We start from the raw sequence: 16,104 nt of genomic DNA, 5'->3' as shown, positions 1-16,104 counted from the left end.
TGAGGGTCCGGTCCCCAGCCCTGTCCCGACTGCGCTTCCCCGGTGCTTGCCAGGCCCACGCTGCCCGGAGATCGGCCACAGTTCCCAGCATGCCCTGTCTGCGTGTGGCTCCGGCCTTGATGGTCCGCCGCTCCCGGGATCCCAGGTGGAGGGTTCCGGGCTCTCAGCGGCCTACCAGGGAGCCTAGCTCTCCCCTTCCTGCTTGCGCCCTCAGTTCGGGCCCCCAGCGTCTCCCCTCGGCATTCCTATTGGCTGGGAGGTAGAGTGGCGCAGAAGCTCTGGATTGTCATTGCTACTTAATAGCAGAGCCTCAGCTTCTTTACCTGAGAAATGGGGATTCCGGAAGCTCTGGCTGCCCTGAGGAGCATGGGGTCTGTCTCAGGACCCAGCCTCTACAGCCCTAAGTGGGCGAATGCCCCCAAACTGCCAAGCGGGAGTTGCCTCTGACCTCTGAAGAAGCACTTCTTGTCTCCAGCCCTTGGCATGTGCTGTCCCCTCTACCTGGAGTGCCCTTCCTTCAAAAGCCTTTCCTAACCGGAGTAGGGGGAGGCGGGGGGCCGGGAGGGGCAAAGAATCAGGGCTACCTCCGCTGGGCGCTCACAGGCCAGACTTCTTGGTGTGGCATGGAGCATTCTGTGGCTGTGCCTGTCTCCCCTTCACGAGTGTTTGCCCAGTTACAGTGGAAGTCACACAGATCTGCGAATGTGTGCGTTTTAATTTTAAGATAATGTCTGATGTGTTGCAGGGCCCCTACAGGGGACCAGTCCCAATAGCAGGAGAAGAGGCAGGGCCTGTCCTGCCTCCATGGCCAGCCCTTGGTGGCAGCTGAGGCCTTGGGTGGTGAGCATCTGGAGGCAGCCAAGGCCTCTCTGGAGGTGAGCCAGGCAGCCCAAGGCAAGCACTGGGAGGACTCAGGTTCTCGCGTGGGGGATCCTGGGAAATTGGAGGTTGGCACCTGCCCCCAAGGCTTGGCCTCTGTCCCTGGTGCTCCAGCGTGCCTGCCCAAGTCTGCTGCATGCAAGCTCAGGATCCTTTCCCTGTGAGCCAAGACATATCGCCGGTCCTGCAGGAATGAGGGGCGGAAGAGTCAGGGCAGAAGAGAGCAGGCTCCCCACTCGGCACCATGAGCAGCTGGCCCTTGAGGACAGCAGGGACCTGCTGTGTGTCAGGCCCTGGTGCCCAGGAGGGATGGTACTTGGGGAGAGGAGGGAAGACCATCGGGGGCAGGCTCTGGGCTGAGGTGGGGAAAACTCAGAACGGTCAACAGGAAGGACAGGACACACGTACTTGCTGTGCAGCAGAAACAGCCTTTTCGAAGGCAAGAGAGAGAGAGAAGGCCAAGGAGAGACCATGTCATTCATCATGTCCCCTCTTGGTTCTCCATTGTGTCCAGCCTGAGGCCTACCCCTGTCCTGTGGCCTCCAGGCTTTCCCAGTCCCTGGGGGCTCTCTGTAGGCAGAGCTCTCATTGCCACCACACCAGGATGAGGGTAACGGCTGGCGTTCAGTGTCCCCCAGACCCTGAATAACCACCCCACATCTCTGTGCAGGGTGGCCCCAGGGGCATCTCTAGCTGCGTTTCCCCACCTAGCTTCTGCCAGACTCAACACAACCACGTGCAGTCAGGTATCCCAGGTCCAGTGATTGCCCCAGCAGTGGGCTTTGACCCCTCCCCACAGCATGGCCCTGCCCTGGGACATGGCCCCTGTCCCGTCTATCCCCCAGAAGCACATATAACCAGCCCACTCCCAAACCACAATCTTTGCCCCACAGGGCCCCATAGCCTTGGGAGCCTCAGGCTGTGGGACCCAAGAGTGGGGGAAGGGCCCTGGAGGGCTGTGGGGGCAGCTGGTTGCCAGAGGCAGCTTGAGCCAGTCCCTCAAGAGACCCCACCCCCGGCCAAGGCCTCTGATGCCCACACTCACTCCACCTCTCGCTTCCGGATGGCGCGGCCTGAGGCCAGCACCTCAGCCACCTTGGACACGATGGGATCATAGTTCATGCTGGCCACAGCGATCACCTCGTCACCTCTGCAGGGAGAGGGCGGCTGAGCCGGAGGACTGCCCAGCAGCAGGCCCCCTTCTTGAAGAACCTGACGCACTCCTGTCCACCTGGGGCCCAGGGCGGCATGTTACCGAAGACGACAGGAATGTCCTGCGCACCCAGCCCTCCCTCCTGGGCTCTTTACCGCTTGGCCCAGCATGGGCTTCCGGCTCCTGCAGGACCCCAGGGAGGCTCCACCCTTCCTCCTCAGTGGGGCTCCGGGCTGGGCTCCGTCCTGGGATCATCACTGTCTATCTGTGTGACTTTCCTCAGTGTAAAAGTGGGGTGTCAGCCCAGCCTCAGAGAGCTGTCCTGAAGGTAAATGCCCCGCCCCCTCACCTTTCCTCGGCCTGCTCCCGCCTAGCTGCCGCCCCCTGCCATTCGGCCAGCTCCCTGGGAAGCCCCCTCTGGAGCAGAGCTTCTCTGGGGTGAGTTCCCCCTCCTGACCGGGCTCCTGCTGCTTCGCGCCCCTGCTCCGCCCCGTTGCTCTCACTTGGTGTAAAAAGCCACGAACTTCAGCTCCTCCAGATCCCCCTGGATGATGACGTCGTCGAAGCCTTCTCCGTACCCTGTGGGCCGACCGGCGGGCGGCGCCCAAGTGAGCCCGGCGGAGGGGGTGAAGCTCCACCGGGCCAACGCCCTGTGCCCTCCGAACTGCCCCCCGCACCCTCTCCAGACCCCGCTCCCTTTGTCCTTTCAGGTGGTCCCGGTCCCGCCCCCAGCGAGTTCTTCGCTCCTTCCTATAGCTCTCTCGGCCCCGCCCCTAGGATGCTCGTAGCCCCGCACTCCGCTGGCACCTTGGCCCCGCCCCGGGCCGAGGCGCCTGTTACCTGCGTAGCGCAGGCTTTTGCCGAACATGGCGGTCCACAGGTAGGGCACGGTACTGATCTCCGCCTCCTGCGCCAGCATGTTCTGGGCCGCCACCCGCCCTGAGGGACCCAGGGTCGTGAGAGCCCCGAACCTAGCCCTCACCGCCCCTACACCGCCTGCCAGGGCTCTCTGGGGACCCTGAGATGTGGGGATTCCTCCTCGCCTCCCTAGACGTCAAGAAGGGCATCATCTCGCAGCCCACTGCCCACCATGGGTTGCAGTTGATGGGTGCGCAGGGGGACACCTGGGTCGAAGCTAGCCGCTTAGATTGCTTCTCTGGAGAATTTGAAAGAAGTGTCCTGGTCTGGGAGGTCTGCTTCCTGGGGTTGTGGGGCTAGCCAGCCATTTCAGCTGTGCACACAGACAACTAATCAGGCACATCAGGTCTGAAGAGGGAGACAGGAGAATGGGGCACAAGTGCCCAGAGAAGCAGAGAGGACAGCCACACCCATGGACCCAGAGAATAGTGGGGGTGGCTTCCCAGTTCATGTGAGGCCCCACTGGACCCAGGTAGTTGGATGTCTGTGAGAGTCCCCTGGACCCTCCTAGTTAAACCTGAACTACGCCTGGCTGATGAGTGGCCTTTGGTTCTTTAAACCTAGCACCAACTTTAGACCTAGGACCTGAAAGAAATTGGACCAGGAGTGGTGCTTCAGGCAGCAGATGCCCAGATAATGTGAAGGCAGAGGGAAGGGGAGGAGGTGCAGGGGGCCTGGTGGTCCTGCCTGTGAGGCAGCTACCCTGCTGGCACCTGCAGCTTAGCAGCCCAGGTGTGCAGTCAAGTGAGGCTTCAGAGGCACGGTAACCACCAAATGTGGGGGGAATGCTATTCCTCAGAGAACACAACAGTCCTGCTGAGTCTGAATTTCCAGGCCCAGATGGCCGCCTCCTAGGGGCTTGCCTGAGGCAACTGCCTTCACAGAGCCAGTCCAACGGCCCAGGGGAGACAGAGGCACTGAATGGGGAGCTGGCCCATGTCCCACTAAATCCCTTTCTCCCTGGGTGACTGCACAGGTTGGTGGAGAATTCTGCGGAACGTGTGTCTTTGAAGACATGAGGAAAAGAGAGGCTGGTGGAAGGACAACTGGGGTGGGGAGCTGTGGCTGGCTGGCTGGGGTGTCCAGAGGGACTGGAGGGAGGTCTCTGGAGATGGGCCACAGGGCGTGCTCTGTGAGCTGGCTTGATCACCTGGGTGAGGCTGGCCAGATAGGCTACCACAGAGCCTTGAATGGCTAACCCAGCGACCAGGACCCAAGGCCAGCAACTGAGGGGTGGGCCTGGGGGAGGCTGAGACCCTGGGACAGCCTCCCACCTACCACCCTTCCGTGGGGCTGGCCGTACCCTGTGCATGAGCCATCTGCCAGTGTGGGATATTCACTTTCCGATTGTTCCTCCAGGCCAGGGGGAAGGTGACAGCATCACCAGCCGCAAACACGCCTGGGATGTTGGTCTGCATCATCTGTGGGGAGAGGGCCCAGGGCTCCGTGGGTGGGACGGGGGCCCTGACCTGGACCTCCCACCACCCCCAGCCCAGCAACCTGCCCAGCCCACCCAGCTCCACCTTGTTGACAGGGATGAAGCCTCGGGAATCCAGACTGATGCCGCTCTGCCTCAGGAAGCCCGTGGCGGGCACCGCGCCTGACAGGACAGGGGCCACTGTGTCCACTCCCTGGTCCCTCCCTTCTGCCTCATTGCTCTCCATGACCCACACCCTTCACACACCACAATCCAGCCCCAGACTGATCATCTAACCGGCTGCCCGCCCTGTGGCTTCATGCGTCCTGTACCCTCTGCCTGGACCCCCATAGACCCCGATGTCTCCCCTTAGGCCTCACGTATCACCTCCTCTGAGAAGTGCTCCATGAAGCCTCCTGGTGGGGGTCAGCATGCCACGCCTCCCCAGCCCCTGTGCTGCCACCTCCCAGCTTTGTCCCTCCCCAAACTGGCACCTCAGCAGGAGCAGGGACCAGTTAGAGGCTTGTGTCCTGCAGCCTGCGTAGGGCAGGCCATGGAGTTGAGTATTAGTGGCCAGCGGTTACTGGGAGCATCCTCCATGCCAGGCCCAGGCTAAGCCTGGCACGCATATTCCCCAACAGCCCTGTAAAGTGGTATGGTTGGGGTCCCCATTATACAGATGTGGAAACTCAGGCTCAGGGAGGGGAGGGAACTGGCCCAACGTCACTCAAGCACGTGTGTGTAGTTCTGCTCATTCTCGCCTGCCTCCTCACCCACTCACCAATGCCCACCACACAGACGTCGGCCCGCACAACCTTGCTGCTCTTCAGCACGACCTCCTTCAGCTGTGGGGAGTGGGTAGGTGAGCAGGCAGGCCCAGCTCCCAGGCACAGGTGAGCGGGAACAGAAAGGAGCAGGGGGCAGGGAGAAGGGCCCACCTTTCCCTCCTGGGCCCGCAGCTCCGACACCTCCGTCTGCATGTAGAACTTGACCCGGTTGTTCTCAAACATCTGTCAGGGCAGGTGGGCAGGTGGGCAGTGGGTGAGAGCCCCGTGGGGGCTGAGCTGGGCACCCAGGGTTCTGAAGGGCTGAGTGCTGGGGTGGGCTCACCTTCATGAGGGCACGACCGACACGCTCCCCCAGGAACCTTCTGAAGGGCGTCTCCTCCAGCTCCACCACGGACACTGAGTGGGCCTTCTCAGTCAGATAGGCGGCCACCTCCATCCCTGGGGCCAGGGCAGTGGGTGGCAGGCTGGCACCTTGCACCTCCCAGGGCCAGCACTACCGCAGGACCGGCCATGACAGCCTGACAACCACTCCCATCACCCCCAGCTGCTCACCCAGAAAGCCGGCTCCCACGACCACCGCGTTGCGGCCCCGGGCCAGCCTCACCACGCGATTGGCGTCCTCAGGTGTCCGGATAGTGAACACGTTCTCCACCTCTTTGCCTTTGCAGCTCAGGGTCTTCGGGCTGAGATGTAGCCAGTGTCAGTGAGGAGCTCCTGGTACCCTGAGCCCTCCCATCCTGGCTGGTGCCCTAACTGATGTCCAGCAGGGGATGGGGGGAGACACCCTCCCACCTGCTCCCTGGTGCCAGCAGCAGCTTGTTGTACTCCAGCTTGAAGCCATCCTTGAACACGACTTTCTTGTTTCGCACATCCACTGTGACCACCTGCAACCCCCGCAAGGCAGAGTGTGGCCCCCCACTCCCAGGTCCTGCAATATGCCCGGAGCCCAGCAGGACCCTCTGAGCAGCTCCTCAGGGGCGGTTCCTGCCATCGGGGTCCTCCTCCCTCTCTCTCCTGGAGCTCCTCTTCCCTCTTTAAGCTTCAAACATCACCTTCCATTCAAAACCCTCCTTTCACTCCCAAGGCCCACCAGGCTCTCCCACCCCAGGCTGGAGCAGATAGTCTGTGTCCCCACACCCTGGGGCTCCACATGTGTCCAGACCCTGCCAGGAAGAAGCTCGAGTGCCACCTCCCCGGCCGGCAGCACCCCCGGGGCCTGGGCAGCGGGGCCAGGAGGGCCGAGCCCTCTCCACACCTTCAGGGGCCCCATGCTTCACTCCCTTCACGGTTCCCATGAAGCCTTCCCCAGGCCTGTTCCCCAGCCTCGGCCCCATACCTGGGCCTCGGTGAGCACCTCGATGCCATATGCTCGGAAGAACTCCTTGGGCCTTAGGGCCAGCTGCTCAGGCTGTGCATCCAGGGACTGCAGGAGACAGCCAACTTGAGAGAGGGTCAGACAGCCACTGTTCCACTTTGCAACAGAGGCCCTGGGGCCCAGGGAGGGTAGGGCCAGCCCTGGGTCACATGGGGGCTGCAGGACAGAATTCAACAAATCCATATTTTTCTGGGGGACAACTGGTGGGCCTGGCATGAGCGAAGAGGGCAGCTGGCCAGACCCCCAAGGGGAGACAAGTAAGGCTCCCAGTGGGCTTAACAGGGACTCAGAGGGGTAGGGGTGTGGGCCCTGCCCAGCCCCCACTGGCCCCACCTTGCTGAGCTTGGGCCGGTCGTAGGGGAGGTGCCGGTCCAAGGTGCACAGGACGATCCTGTCTGAGAAGCCCTCCTGCCGCAGCGTCTCCGCACACACCAGGCCGGCTGCACCTGAGGGGGGGCGGTGGGTCAGAGACCCCTCCTCCCCCACCCCACCCTGCCCCTCATGACCCTGCCACCAACCTGCGCCCACAATGAGCACGTTGGTGCTGCCGCTGTGGCCAGCGCTTGGAGAGATGCACTTGGCCATCACCTTGGTCCTTCGCTGCAGCTGCAAGGCCTGGGGTTGGCCGCAGAGTAGGGGGCAGCTGGGAGCTGGAGTCATCGCCATGCTTCCTACGCCATCATCCCAACAGGCCAGGTCCTGCTGCTCCATCCACCCCATTCCCATCACGCAGCCCTGCACTCTGCCTCCCAGCCACACACATCAGGCTCTGTCCCACGAAAGGGGCTTTACACATGCTGTTCCCTGGGCCCAGACGCCCTCCTTGCCTCTCCCTTTTGCCTGAGCCCCAGTCAGCCACTCACCTGCTTGCTGGCCCAGACGTACACCTTCTCCTTCTCAATCTTCACCTGCAAGGGCTGAGTTAATCAGGACCAGGCTTTGGGGTGCTCCAGCCCCTGACCCCTAGGCTCCCACCCCACTGCTCACCCGGCCCCACCTGGAACTTGTGCAGACTGTCCAGGCCAGGGAAGTCCTCCAGGTCCCCAGTGCTGATGTTGAAGCAGGCGCCATGCCACGGGCAGCGTACCCGGCCCCGGGACAGCACGCCTGGGAGGAGGCAGTGTGAGGTTGGGGCCACTAGGCAGAGCCGTCTCCAAGGATCCCCATGTCCCAGCACCTTCCCCACAGCCCAGGAGGCTCCATTAATAGAGCAGGGCCTGGAGGTCCGGGAGGGTCCGAGCTGAACTGGGGCCCGGTGGAGCTGGGGTAGAGAGCCCCCTTGTGATGGCCAACCCCCCGCATGGAGGTCCCACCCCACCTCCCGCGCACTAGGACAGCTCACCAGGACAGCTCACCTTTCACCAGGGGCGCACCATAGTGTGGACACTTGTGGCCCAGGGCATGGAACTCCCCATTCTCCTTCACCAGCAATACCTTCCCCCAGCCCAGCTCCACTTCCCGCATCCTAGGGAGGGGCTGCACTCAGAGGTCAGGCCACACACCAGGCACCCCTCCTGCCAGCACCTCCTCCTAGAGCCCAGCCTTCTGGGGAGCAGGCCCAGACCAGCAGAAGCCACAAATGGCCAGGACAGGAGCTGGCCATGGGCCCCTTATGGGCCACCCTGCCAGCCCCAACCATGGCCTGCACCTTGCCCTCCCACCTGGCGCTCTCTGGCCCCCCTCCCAGACCCAGCACCCACTGGCCATTCTCTAGGTCCTTGACATGGCAGACGGCGGCCTCCACGCAGTCCTGAGTGCCCGGGTAGGGGTGAGGGGCAGGCAGGCGCTCCTCAGTGTGGAAGTGGCGGGCTGTGCCATTGCCTTGGTAGGCCCGGGGGCTGCCCTTCCCACTGGCCGACAGCTCCTCCTTGCCCCGCTCCTTCTCAGGCAGCACCACCTCGATCTTGAGCTCCACTGCAGGCAGGCAAGGTGGCTTGGTGAGCCCCCAGCCCAGCCCACCTCCTTGCCTGCCCCACAAGCTCTGGGTGGGCCGGCGCCTCTGAGCACGGGTTCTCCCCTGCACCCTGACCTCTCTAGAAAGCCATCTGCACCACCGGCAAAGAGCCTTGAACCAGGCAAGAAGCAGAGCAGGGACGGCAGGGGGTGGTGGGGTGGGCTTGAATTAATTTCTGCATGTTCTCTTTTTCAATAACAAAATCAGTGAGGGAGCACAAAGCAAAGCTTCTTTGACCCTGAAATGGCCCTTTCTCCAGGAATCTCTGTGGAGGAAAGAACCCAGGTGCCCCAAGTCTCACTCTGACTCCCAGGGCACAGTCCCCGGGGGAGGACGACGCATCCCTGACCCTGCCGGGTCAGGAGCACGTTTAGGGTCTGACTCAAGTGCCATCAGGGCTTCCACAACTGCGGCAGCCCGGTCCCCGGCTGGGGAATCTGGGAGACGGGATGTGGAGGGTTCGTTGTTTTATGCTTGCAACTTTCCCATAGATTTGAAATTGTTTTCAAAATTAAAAATAAAAGTGTACACAACGTAATTTCAACTTCTTAAAATAGCTATTCTCACCACTTTGAGAATCCTTCCTCATTTACCAGGTGCTGGTCTGTCAGTGTCTCCGTGTGCAGGGGTCTGGGGCCCTGGGGGTGAACCCCACGGTGGGGGGTGGGGGAGATGCATGTGGGCCACCAAGAGGGGGCACGGGCCCCCCAGCCTCCACAGAGAAGACCCCTCTCCCACATGGGACCTACTGTAGGGGGAGTTAGACAGAGATTGTCATTTCCTTTTTATTCTTTTCCACATTTTCCAAATTCCCTACAGTGTGCCTGGGGTATTTTTCTAATTAGAAAGGAACAATAAACAGAATTTTTTGCAGCGATAATCCGGCCTCCTGGGCTGTGGCTGCAGGGAGGGCAGCTGAGCGATGGAAGCTAAGCCCCGGGCACAGCGTGGGCCCAGGTGGGGGCAGGAGGGACCTCTACCGACTTCCCATCTCCCCCCTCCACCTCAGACCTGACCCTCAGAAAGAAAGCGCCAGAGTCACCTCTCCGGCCTTGGCTCCCGTCCACCCACCTAGACACAGCTCAGGTGTCACCTCCCCTGGCTGCCCAGCCCCTGCATGTCCCTCATCTCGCTGGCTAGTCCCCACCTTGGCCTGGCATGGGACCCCAGCGGGTTGTGTGGGGGGAGGAAGACCCTACCCCCTCACCCAAAGGACCCCAGCCCCAGCCCAGGCATGGCGGGGGCACAAAGGGCTGGAGAGCACACCACCACGTGAATCTGCTGTGTCAGGTAGGGGGCTTATGAGGAGAGTAGGTTTGTTCCTCCATTTTCCACACTTTATGTAATGGTGTTAGAATGTTTTTAGAAAAATTAAAAAGAAAAATACTTCAGATTCAGCTGACACCAGCTATGTGAGCTGTGGAGAGGGAGCTCACAGGAACAGCTTGGCAGGGGCCCAGATAACAACCAAGCCAGGCTGTTTTCATCCGCCACCTCCTTCCAGAAGGCTCCAAGGCACTTGCTGATGCAGTCTAATGGGAAGCCACTAAGTCAGGAGCAGTGGCAGAAAGGCAGCCAGGGAAGGGGATCTTTGTTCACCCACACAGCCAGATCAGCCCTAGCTCCATGATTCCCAGCTGCCCACGTGACCACCAGCCCCTGACTTAGCGCCTTTGGGCAGATGCCTTCATTACCAAATGGAGAGAACAGTGCCTACCTCTTTGGCAATAGTGAATGTGGAAGGAGATAATACACATAACTCAGAGTAGAAACTCAATAGACAAAGTTGGGTAGTGGTGTTTTATTGGTTAGCTCTGAGCTTCCTGGCAGCCATGGAGAAGAGGGAAAGCCGTTAGGTAGCACTTGTAGGCTAAGAAAAGGCAGATGACCAGATGCCAAGAGAGGTGTACTTCCTTCTAGTTCTGAGCTTAGCAAGGTCTGGCCTGGAACACTTCCTATAAGGAACACAGCCACTGGAGCCATGGGGAGTACAGAGGGAGCTCAGGAAGCATGTGCTAATGCACACCCAGCCAGAGTTGAGCAAGTACAAAGTGAAGAATTTACACAAAACTCTTCTGCTTATTCTAGCCTCCCTGCAGCCCCTCCTGACCCCCTTGAACCTCACGGCTGAATGCTCTCACTCCCACACCCCGAAATTCCCTGAACCTCACCCCTGACCTGCCCAACACGGGCACTTGGGGCCTGAGCTTCTGCCCTTCTGCCACAGCCACACAGGGGAGTCCTGGCGGCAGGGAGTCCAGCCCCCTAAAGAGGGGATAATGACGTTCCGCAAGTGCCTCCTGTGTGGCAGGCCCTGTGCTAAGCACAACAGCCCCATTTTACACATAAGAACATAGGGGCTCAGAGAGGTGAAGTCACCTGACCAAGGCCACACAGCAAAGTGGCAGGGCTGGAGTTGGACTTAAGAGCCCAAGTCCTTGGCATTGCCTCTGGGGTGGTAAGAGTGGCTACCCCTGGACCAGGAGACCTGGCACCAGGGGTCCCAGGCAGACCAGCACTTTAGGAGCCTTTAAAAGAAGCTGCAGGTGGCATCTTCTGCCCAGGGTCTGCTGCTAGCCCAGCAGTCCTACAGGAGCCCACTACCAGGCCAGCTGGCATCCTCCTGCCCACTTCTGATGGAGGAAAGCTGAGGTCAAGACAGTGGACAATTATGTATGCCCAAGTCATACATCGAGGCAGGGAGGGCAGTGAGATCAGGCCCAGGGCTGGGTGTCAGGGAAGGAGACCTATTTCCTGGGGCAGGTGCAGGGGGGTCCCTCAGCCTGGTGGGGTATGCAAGCCTCCTCTTGCCCCCAAGTTCCCCCTCAGACCCAGGAAAAGGAAAAAAGGCTCATGCGTTCCAAGGTAATGGAGCCAAAGGGTATCAGGTAAGGGGAGCCGGGGCGAGCTGGCCAGGGCAGGGTGGCCTGGACGGGAGGGCGGGCGGGCACTGACTGGGCCCTAGAGACGCTTCTGTCAGCCTCGGTTCCTCCATCTGTGACATGCCTGCACACCCTTGCCTTCCTAAGTGTAGTGAGGAGCGAGAGTAGGGGCTGGAGCCAGAGCCCAGCAGACAAGGGTCTCCATGGAGAGTGGACCCAGGCCTCCCCCAGTGCCAGGAATACCCCACCCCAGCTGGAACTGCTTGGGCCAGGCAGGGTGGGCATTGCCTATACAAATGGGGAAGTGTGCCCAGAGAGGCTAAGGAGGTGGCCCAAGGTCACACAGGGGGTCTGAAGAAGTGAAGAGGGCCGGGACCTGTCCACTGCACCCTCACAGCAACTTTGAGAAGTCAGGCTCACTTTGTAGGAAGGAAAACTGAGGCTCAGAGAGGTAACTTATGTGCCCTGGGTCACACAGTGGCTGAGGGTGACCCCAGAGCCCCCCTTTCCCAGCCCTAGGGGACACAGCTCCCCTCCCCCACTCTGCAGCAGGAGAAACCCTCCCCTCCCCTTTCTGAGAAAGATTCAGCTGCTATTCCCACGACCAGCACCCAAAGCCCCAAATAAAGAGGGGGGCCCACTGGAGAGGAGCCAGGAAAAGGGCTCCAGGCCCCCTACCCCCTCCTGCCTGCACAGCATTAACATTCGGAGCCGCAGCCAGCTGCCACCCAGCCCAGCCTGACCTACTTCGCTGGCAGAGGGGGAGGGGGAGGAGGAAGGTAGCAGGAGGAGGGAGGAGGGAGGAGGGAGGAGGGAGGGAAGGTGGAGGCAAGAAGAGAGGAGGTACCTGGCTTGGGCTTGGAGAAGCAGCCGCCCATGGCGAGTGGCCCGTGGATGGGCAGAGGGCAGGGGCACAGGTGGTGGGCTGTGGGAGGCCTAGAGTGCCCCTAGTGGGGCTGGACCCCCCACGGCCCTTAGAGATGCTGGAGCCACCATCCCAGCTAGAGCTGCCTCCAGGACCTGCAGGAGAGACACAGGGCATCTATGGGGACTGGGCTTTGATAGGGGGTGTGTGTAGAGACACAGAGAGACACAGACAGATGGCGGAGCAGGGAACTTCTGGAAGAGGTCCACATTTGAACGGGTAACCATTGCATGTAGCAGAGCTGGATTCCAGAGGAATAAGAGGACCCAGGAGGGCACCTCCCCTTTGAGGCCCTCCAGGCTCAGCACCCTCACTCCCCGCTCCCACCTCTGCAAAGGTTGTGCCTACTGCTAGGGGCGACCCTCCGCCCCAACCTCAGTCACCCTTTTAGGTTGAGCCCCACAGCTGCCTTGTCCAGGAAGTCCTCCCTGATTTCTGCTGCCCACTCAAAATCCCGAAGCCTGGGATCTGTGAAACACTCCATAATCCCAGGAGGCCACCATGCCTGGGGTCAAACCCCAGTTAACCTTGGGCAGCTTAGAGCCCTCTTGGTCCTCAGGTTTCTCCTTCCTACCATGAGGGTGACATTTAGTTCTCCCTGGCCCCTGCCCCTACCCTGGCAGGCAGCCCCTGAATACCCACCTCCTCCAAGGGCAGCCACTGCTTCTTGCTCCCAGCCCAGGTTCTGGAAGGCAGGCCGAGGGGGGCAGGGGTCCAGGAGGCAGCCCAGCCTCCACCCCTCCTCCCAGTGTGAGCTGTGGCCAGGAGGGGCTGAGGGGGCGGGGCTGGGTCAGTCCACTGGTCCCCAGGGAAACCCAGCTCCATGGTGAACAGAAGTGGGCGGCCAGCCCGGCCTGATGGGGTTGGGGGAAAGGGCGGCCAGGCACACAGCCCTGGCTCCCACCCGCCTATCTCCGGCTCTTCACAAATGCCTGCCAGGCCCCTGGTGCTGAGGTCATGCCCAACAGCAGATGGAGAAACCAAGGGGCCAAGGGCTTGCCAAGGTCAAGCAGCAGGCAGGGGCACCTGGGTGGCCTTCCACCCCCCTCTCACCTTAATCAGTTCCAAGATGGGCAGGGACCCAGGCAGCCCCCATACCACCCTGCAAGCCACCGGGCTTGGGCGGGGGGAAGGGGTCACTGGTCAGCAAAGAGATCCCTGCAGCCAAGGAGCCCTCAAGGCCACAGGGTGGGCCTTCCGGAAGATGCAGCTTACAGACTGGACTTTGGAAGGCCTGGGACAAAAGTGCAGCTGCCCTGTTTACAACTGACCTCCCCACAGTCCATCCCACTGTCATCTCCTCTGCTTCCCCCTGAAGTTCTTCCTCAAGTCTCACTCGAGGTGGGGCTGAGGTCTACTTGGTCTTGCCCCGATCCCAGCAAGGGCCCTGGGTAGGTGCCTGAGAGCGAGGGGACCGAGGAGATGGGAGGGAAAGTTGGGAAGGGGCCATCTACTGCCCAGCACCTGAGCCTACTTGCCCTAGAGGCACCCCATTACAGGCAAGGAGGCACTGCACCCGAAGGCTGCCTGGGCATACCCATGCTCTTTCCCCAGGTTTTTCACAGGTCTGTAAAACTTGGCCACCGCCTGCCCCACCTACCCCATCCCTTCCAGGGACGAGCTTCACCTCTGGCTCAGCCCTGCCCGCCTCCTTCCTGCCTGCCTCAGGCCTCACATGCTGGGCCACAGATCCCAGAAAAGGTGGAACCTCAATTTGCCACCAGGGGCCTGTCTAGGCTGCTCTCTCCCTTCCCAGGTGCCCCAGTATTTTACTGTCTTGGGCCTGGAAAGAGATTTGCTGGGGAAAGAGCCTTCTCCAGGCCTACTGTGTGCAGGCTGGCTTGGAGCCCTCCTGCATCCTGCAGACCCAGACACCCCTACTGAAAGGCAAAGGTCCTTGCTAGCGCACAGCAGGAGGGGCACGGCAGGAGGGGCCCCCAAGTTTTTGCAGAGTGCTGTCCCTTGACCACAAGCTGCCCAATGCCAAAAAGTTCTAACAGTGCCCAAGTGCTAACTACCCACCAGAAGCCTGTGTCCTGATTCACCGGCCACCCCCCTAGCTGGTGCAGGCCGGCGGAAGCCTCCCCCACTCCTCCGCCTGGCCCCCCCATCAAGGATCCCATTCCCCCCCCCCGCCCCCTCCCCCCGCAGGCCGCCGCCCAGCTGGGACCCTCAGTGGCTTCCAGCCTTCCTCCGGATGGCATCCGAGCTCCTCAGCCCGGCGTTCCAGTTGAGGGGGCCATCGGCCCTCCCCTTCTCCCCTCGGGCTCAGGCGCAAACCTCCTGCGCACTCTCCCTGCCTCTGCACGTGCAGTTGGCTCTGTCTAGGAAGCCGGTGCCAGCAGCCTTCCCGGCTTGTCCAGGTCCCCCACCACACCAGGCGTCCCAGGAAGGGGACTGGCACACAGCAGGGTCCCGTGGCGAGCGGCAGGACCCGGCGGGGGAGGGGAGAAGGAAGGGGCTCTCCAGCCCCGGCTCTTCTACCTCCCGGCTGCCGACCCCAGCCCCAACGCCCAGGCCCTGGGTGCGAGAGCCGAGCGCGCGCGCACCGGCTCCGGGCGCGGAGGCGGCGGGGCCGGGACCAGCGGCCGAGCCGGGATGGCGGGGTCGGGGACCGGGGACCGGGCGGGCGCTCACCTGGGCTCGGCGCGGGCCTGGGCTCTGGAGCCGCTCGGGGCCAGGGCCGCGGCCGCGGGGGCGGGGAGGAGCGAGCGGGGCGGGGCCGGCGCTGCGGAGACACTGCGGCCGGGATCCCGCGGCGCCCAGCCCCACAGCGGGCAGGTGGGGCGGCCCGGGGTCAGGGGTCCGGCCGGGGGCCTCGGAGTTTGGATGCGGGTCACGGGTCGCGGGGCGGGGGAGGCAGCCAGGGTCCCTCCCGGGTGTGGACGCCCCGGCGGGATCTTGGCCCCCGGGGATGCTCACGACCCACGAGCGGCGCCCACGAGGGGCGCCCACGAGGGGCGCTGCGCACCGGGCGGAATTTTTCCTTTTCTTTCCTAAGTCCTCGCACCATCCGTGGGCAGCGTGGAGGAAGTTGAACCGCCCGAAACCTCTCCAGGAAATATAAAACCCAAGCCACTTCCGACTGCCCCACTGGTAGCTTGACTCGCTTGGCTGTTGGTCTCCTGAAGCTCCCTCCCCCCCCCCCAACACAATACGATCTATTTTAAGTTATATTTTATTACATTTTCTCTTTCCCATCTGCCATTATACCAGGAGAACTTGAGTCCCCATAAATCATGGTGCACCCTGGGAAGCGCCCCCTGACCAGCCTTCCCAGACTCCATCCTGCCTGGATATTCTGGCTCCAATGTTTTATTGTCCTGACTATCCAGATCTTTGCGTTGTGGTCAGGTAGAGCTTGTCCCTCTAGCAAACTGGAACTCAGTGACTATGTGGGAAATGCATGAATGACACACTCCAGGGAAGTGATGTCACATCTATCATTAAACATATGGGGGCCCACCAACTCTGCTGTCCTATTATTGCTCTTTTTGTGGCTCATGTTGGGTCCTCTTTTTTTGCCATCTTATCCCTTTCTGGACCTCACTTTCCTCCTGTAGGAATGACAATAACGACAGCAGTAACAGTCCCCTGTGCCAGGCTGATCCAGCCTTCCAAGGGTCTCTTTATTTATGACCCACCCCACCCAGGGGGGCAAGCACAACTCCCCCCTCGTTTTACAGATGGTGAAGCTCAGGGAGGCTGAGTCTCACCCAGGGGCAGGACCAGGGCCTGCATGGGTCACACTCATGCCTGTGGGCATGGGGCCCAGGCCTGGAGGGGATGTGTGGCTCTGCTCAGGCCCTTCCT

At 61.5% G+C, this 16,104-nt stretch overlaps 1 protein-coding gene across 17 annotated transcripts; it reads right to left on the bottom strand.

Annotated features, from left to right (window-relative positions):
• Positions 1-8: 8 nt before the first annotated feature.
• Positions 9-15,086, bottom strand: AIFM3 (AIF family member 3). Of its 17 annotated transcripts, none has more exons than XM_070516467.1 (22): positions 14,929-14,943; positions 12,934-13,062; positions 12,214-12,386; positions 8,231-8,444; positions 7,886-7,995; positions 7,528-7,637; positions 7,394-7,438; positions 7,049-7,145; positions 6,864-6,976; positions 6,492-6,578; positions 5,948-6,039; positions 5,708-5,838; positions 5,478-5,593; positions 5,306-5,377; positions 5,149-5,212; positions 4,474-4,550; positions 4,254-4,371; positions 2,873-2,971; positions 2,536-2,611; positions 1,930-2,110; positions 1,288-1,308; positions 9-1,063 (listed from the first exon to the last, which is right to left on the bottom strand). In XM_070516467.1, exons 3-22 carry the CDS (start codon positions 12,242-12,244, stop codon positions 581-583), a joined length of 2,337 nt encoding a protein of 778 aa, XP_070372568.1. In that variant the 5' UTR covers positions 12,245-12,386; positions 12,934-13,062; positions 14,929-14,943; the 3' UTR covers positions 9-580. The 17 variants fall into 17 exon arrangements, with proteins under 17 accessions (XP_070372568.1, XP_070372567.1, XP_070372569.1 ...); XM_070516466.1 differs by lacking the exon at positions 14,929-14,943 and adding an exon at positions 13,345-14,332; XM_070516468.1 differs by lacking the exon at positions 14,929-14,943 and adding an exon at positions 13,345-14,332 and having other exon boundaries at positions 12,934-12,976.
• Between the last annotated feature and the right edge of the window lie 1,018 nt (positions 15,087-16,104).

The sequence above is a fragment of the Equus asinus genome, chromosome 8 (assembly GCF_041296235.1).
Source record: "Equus asinus isolate D_3611 breed Donkey chromosome 8, EquAss-T2T_v2, whole genome shotgun sequence".
NCBI lineage: Eukaryota > Metazoa > Chordata > Mammalia > Perissodactyla > Equidae > Equus > Equus asinus.
This window is presented reverse-complemented; position numbering and strand designations above follow the sequence as displayed.

Coding starts and splice junctions, on each gene's coding strand:
- AIFM3 (XM_070516469.1), bottom strand. CDS start 12,244: ATGGGCGGCTGCTTCTCCAAGCCCAAGCCAG. Junction 7,638..7,885: donor TGGTGCGCCCCTGGTGAAAG/GTGAGCTGTCCT, acceptor GCCTCCTCCCAG/GCGTGCTGTCCCGGGGCCGG. Junction 2,972..4,253: donor GCAGATGGCTCATGCACAGG/GTACGGCCAGCC, acceptor TGGGTCCCTCAG/GGCGGGTGGCGGCCCAGAAC.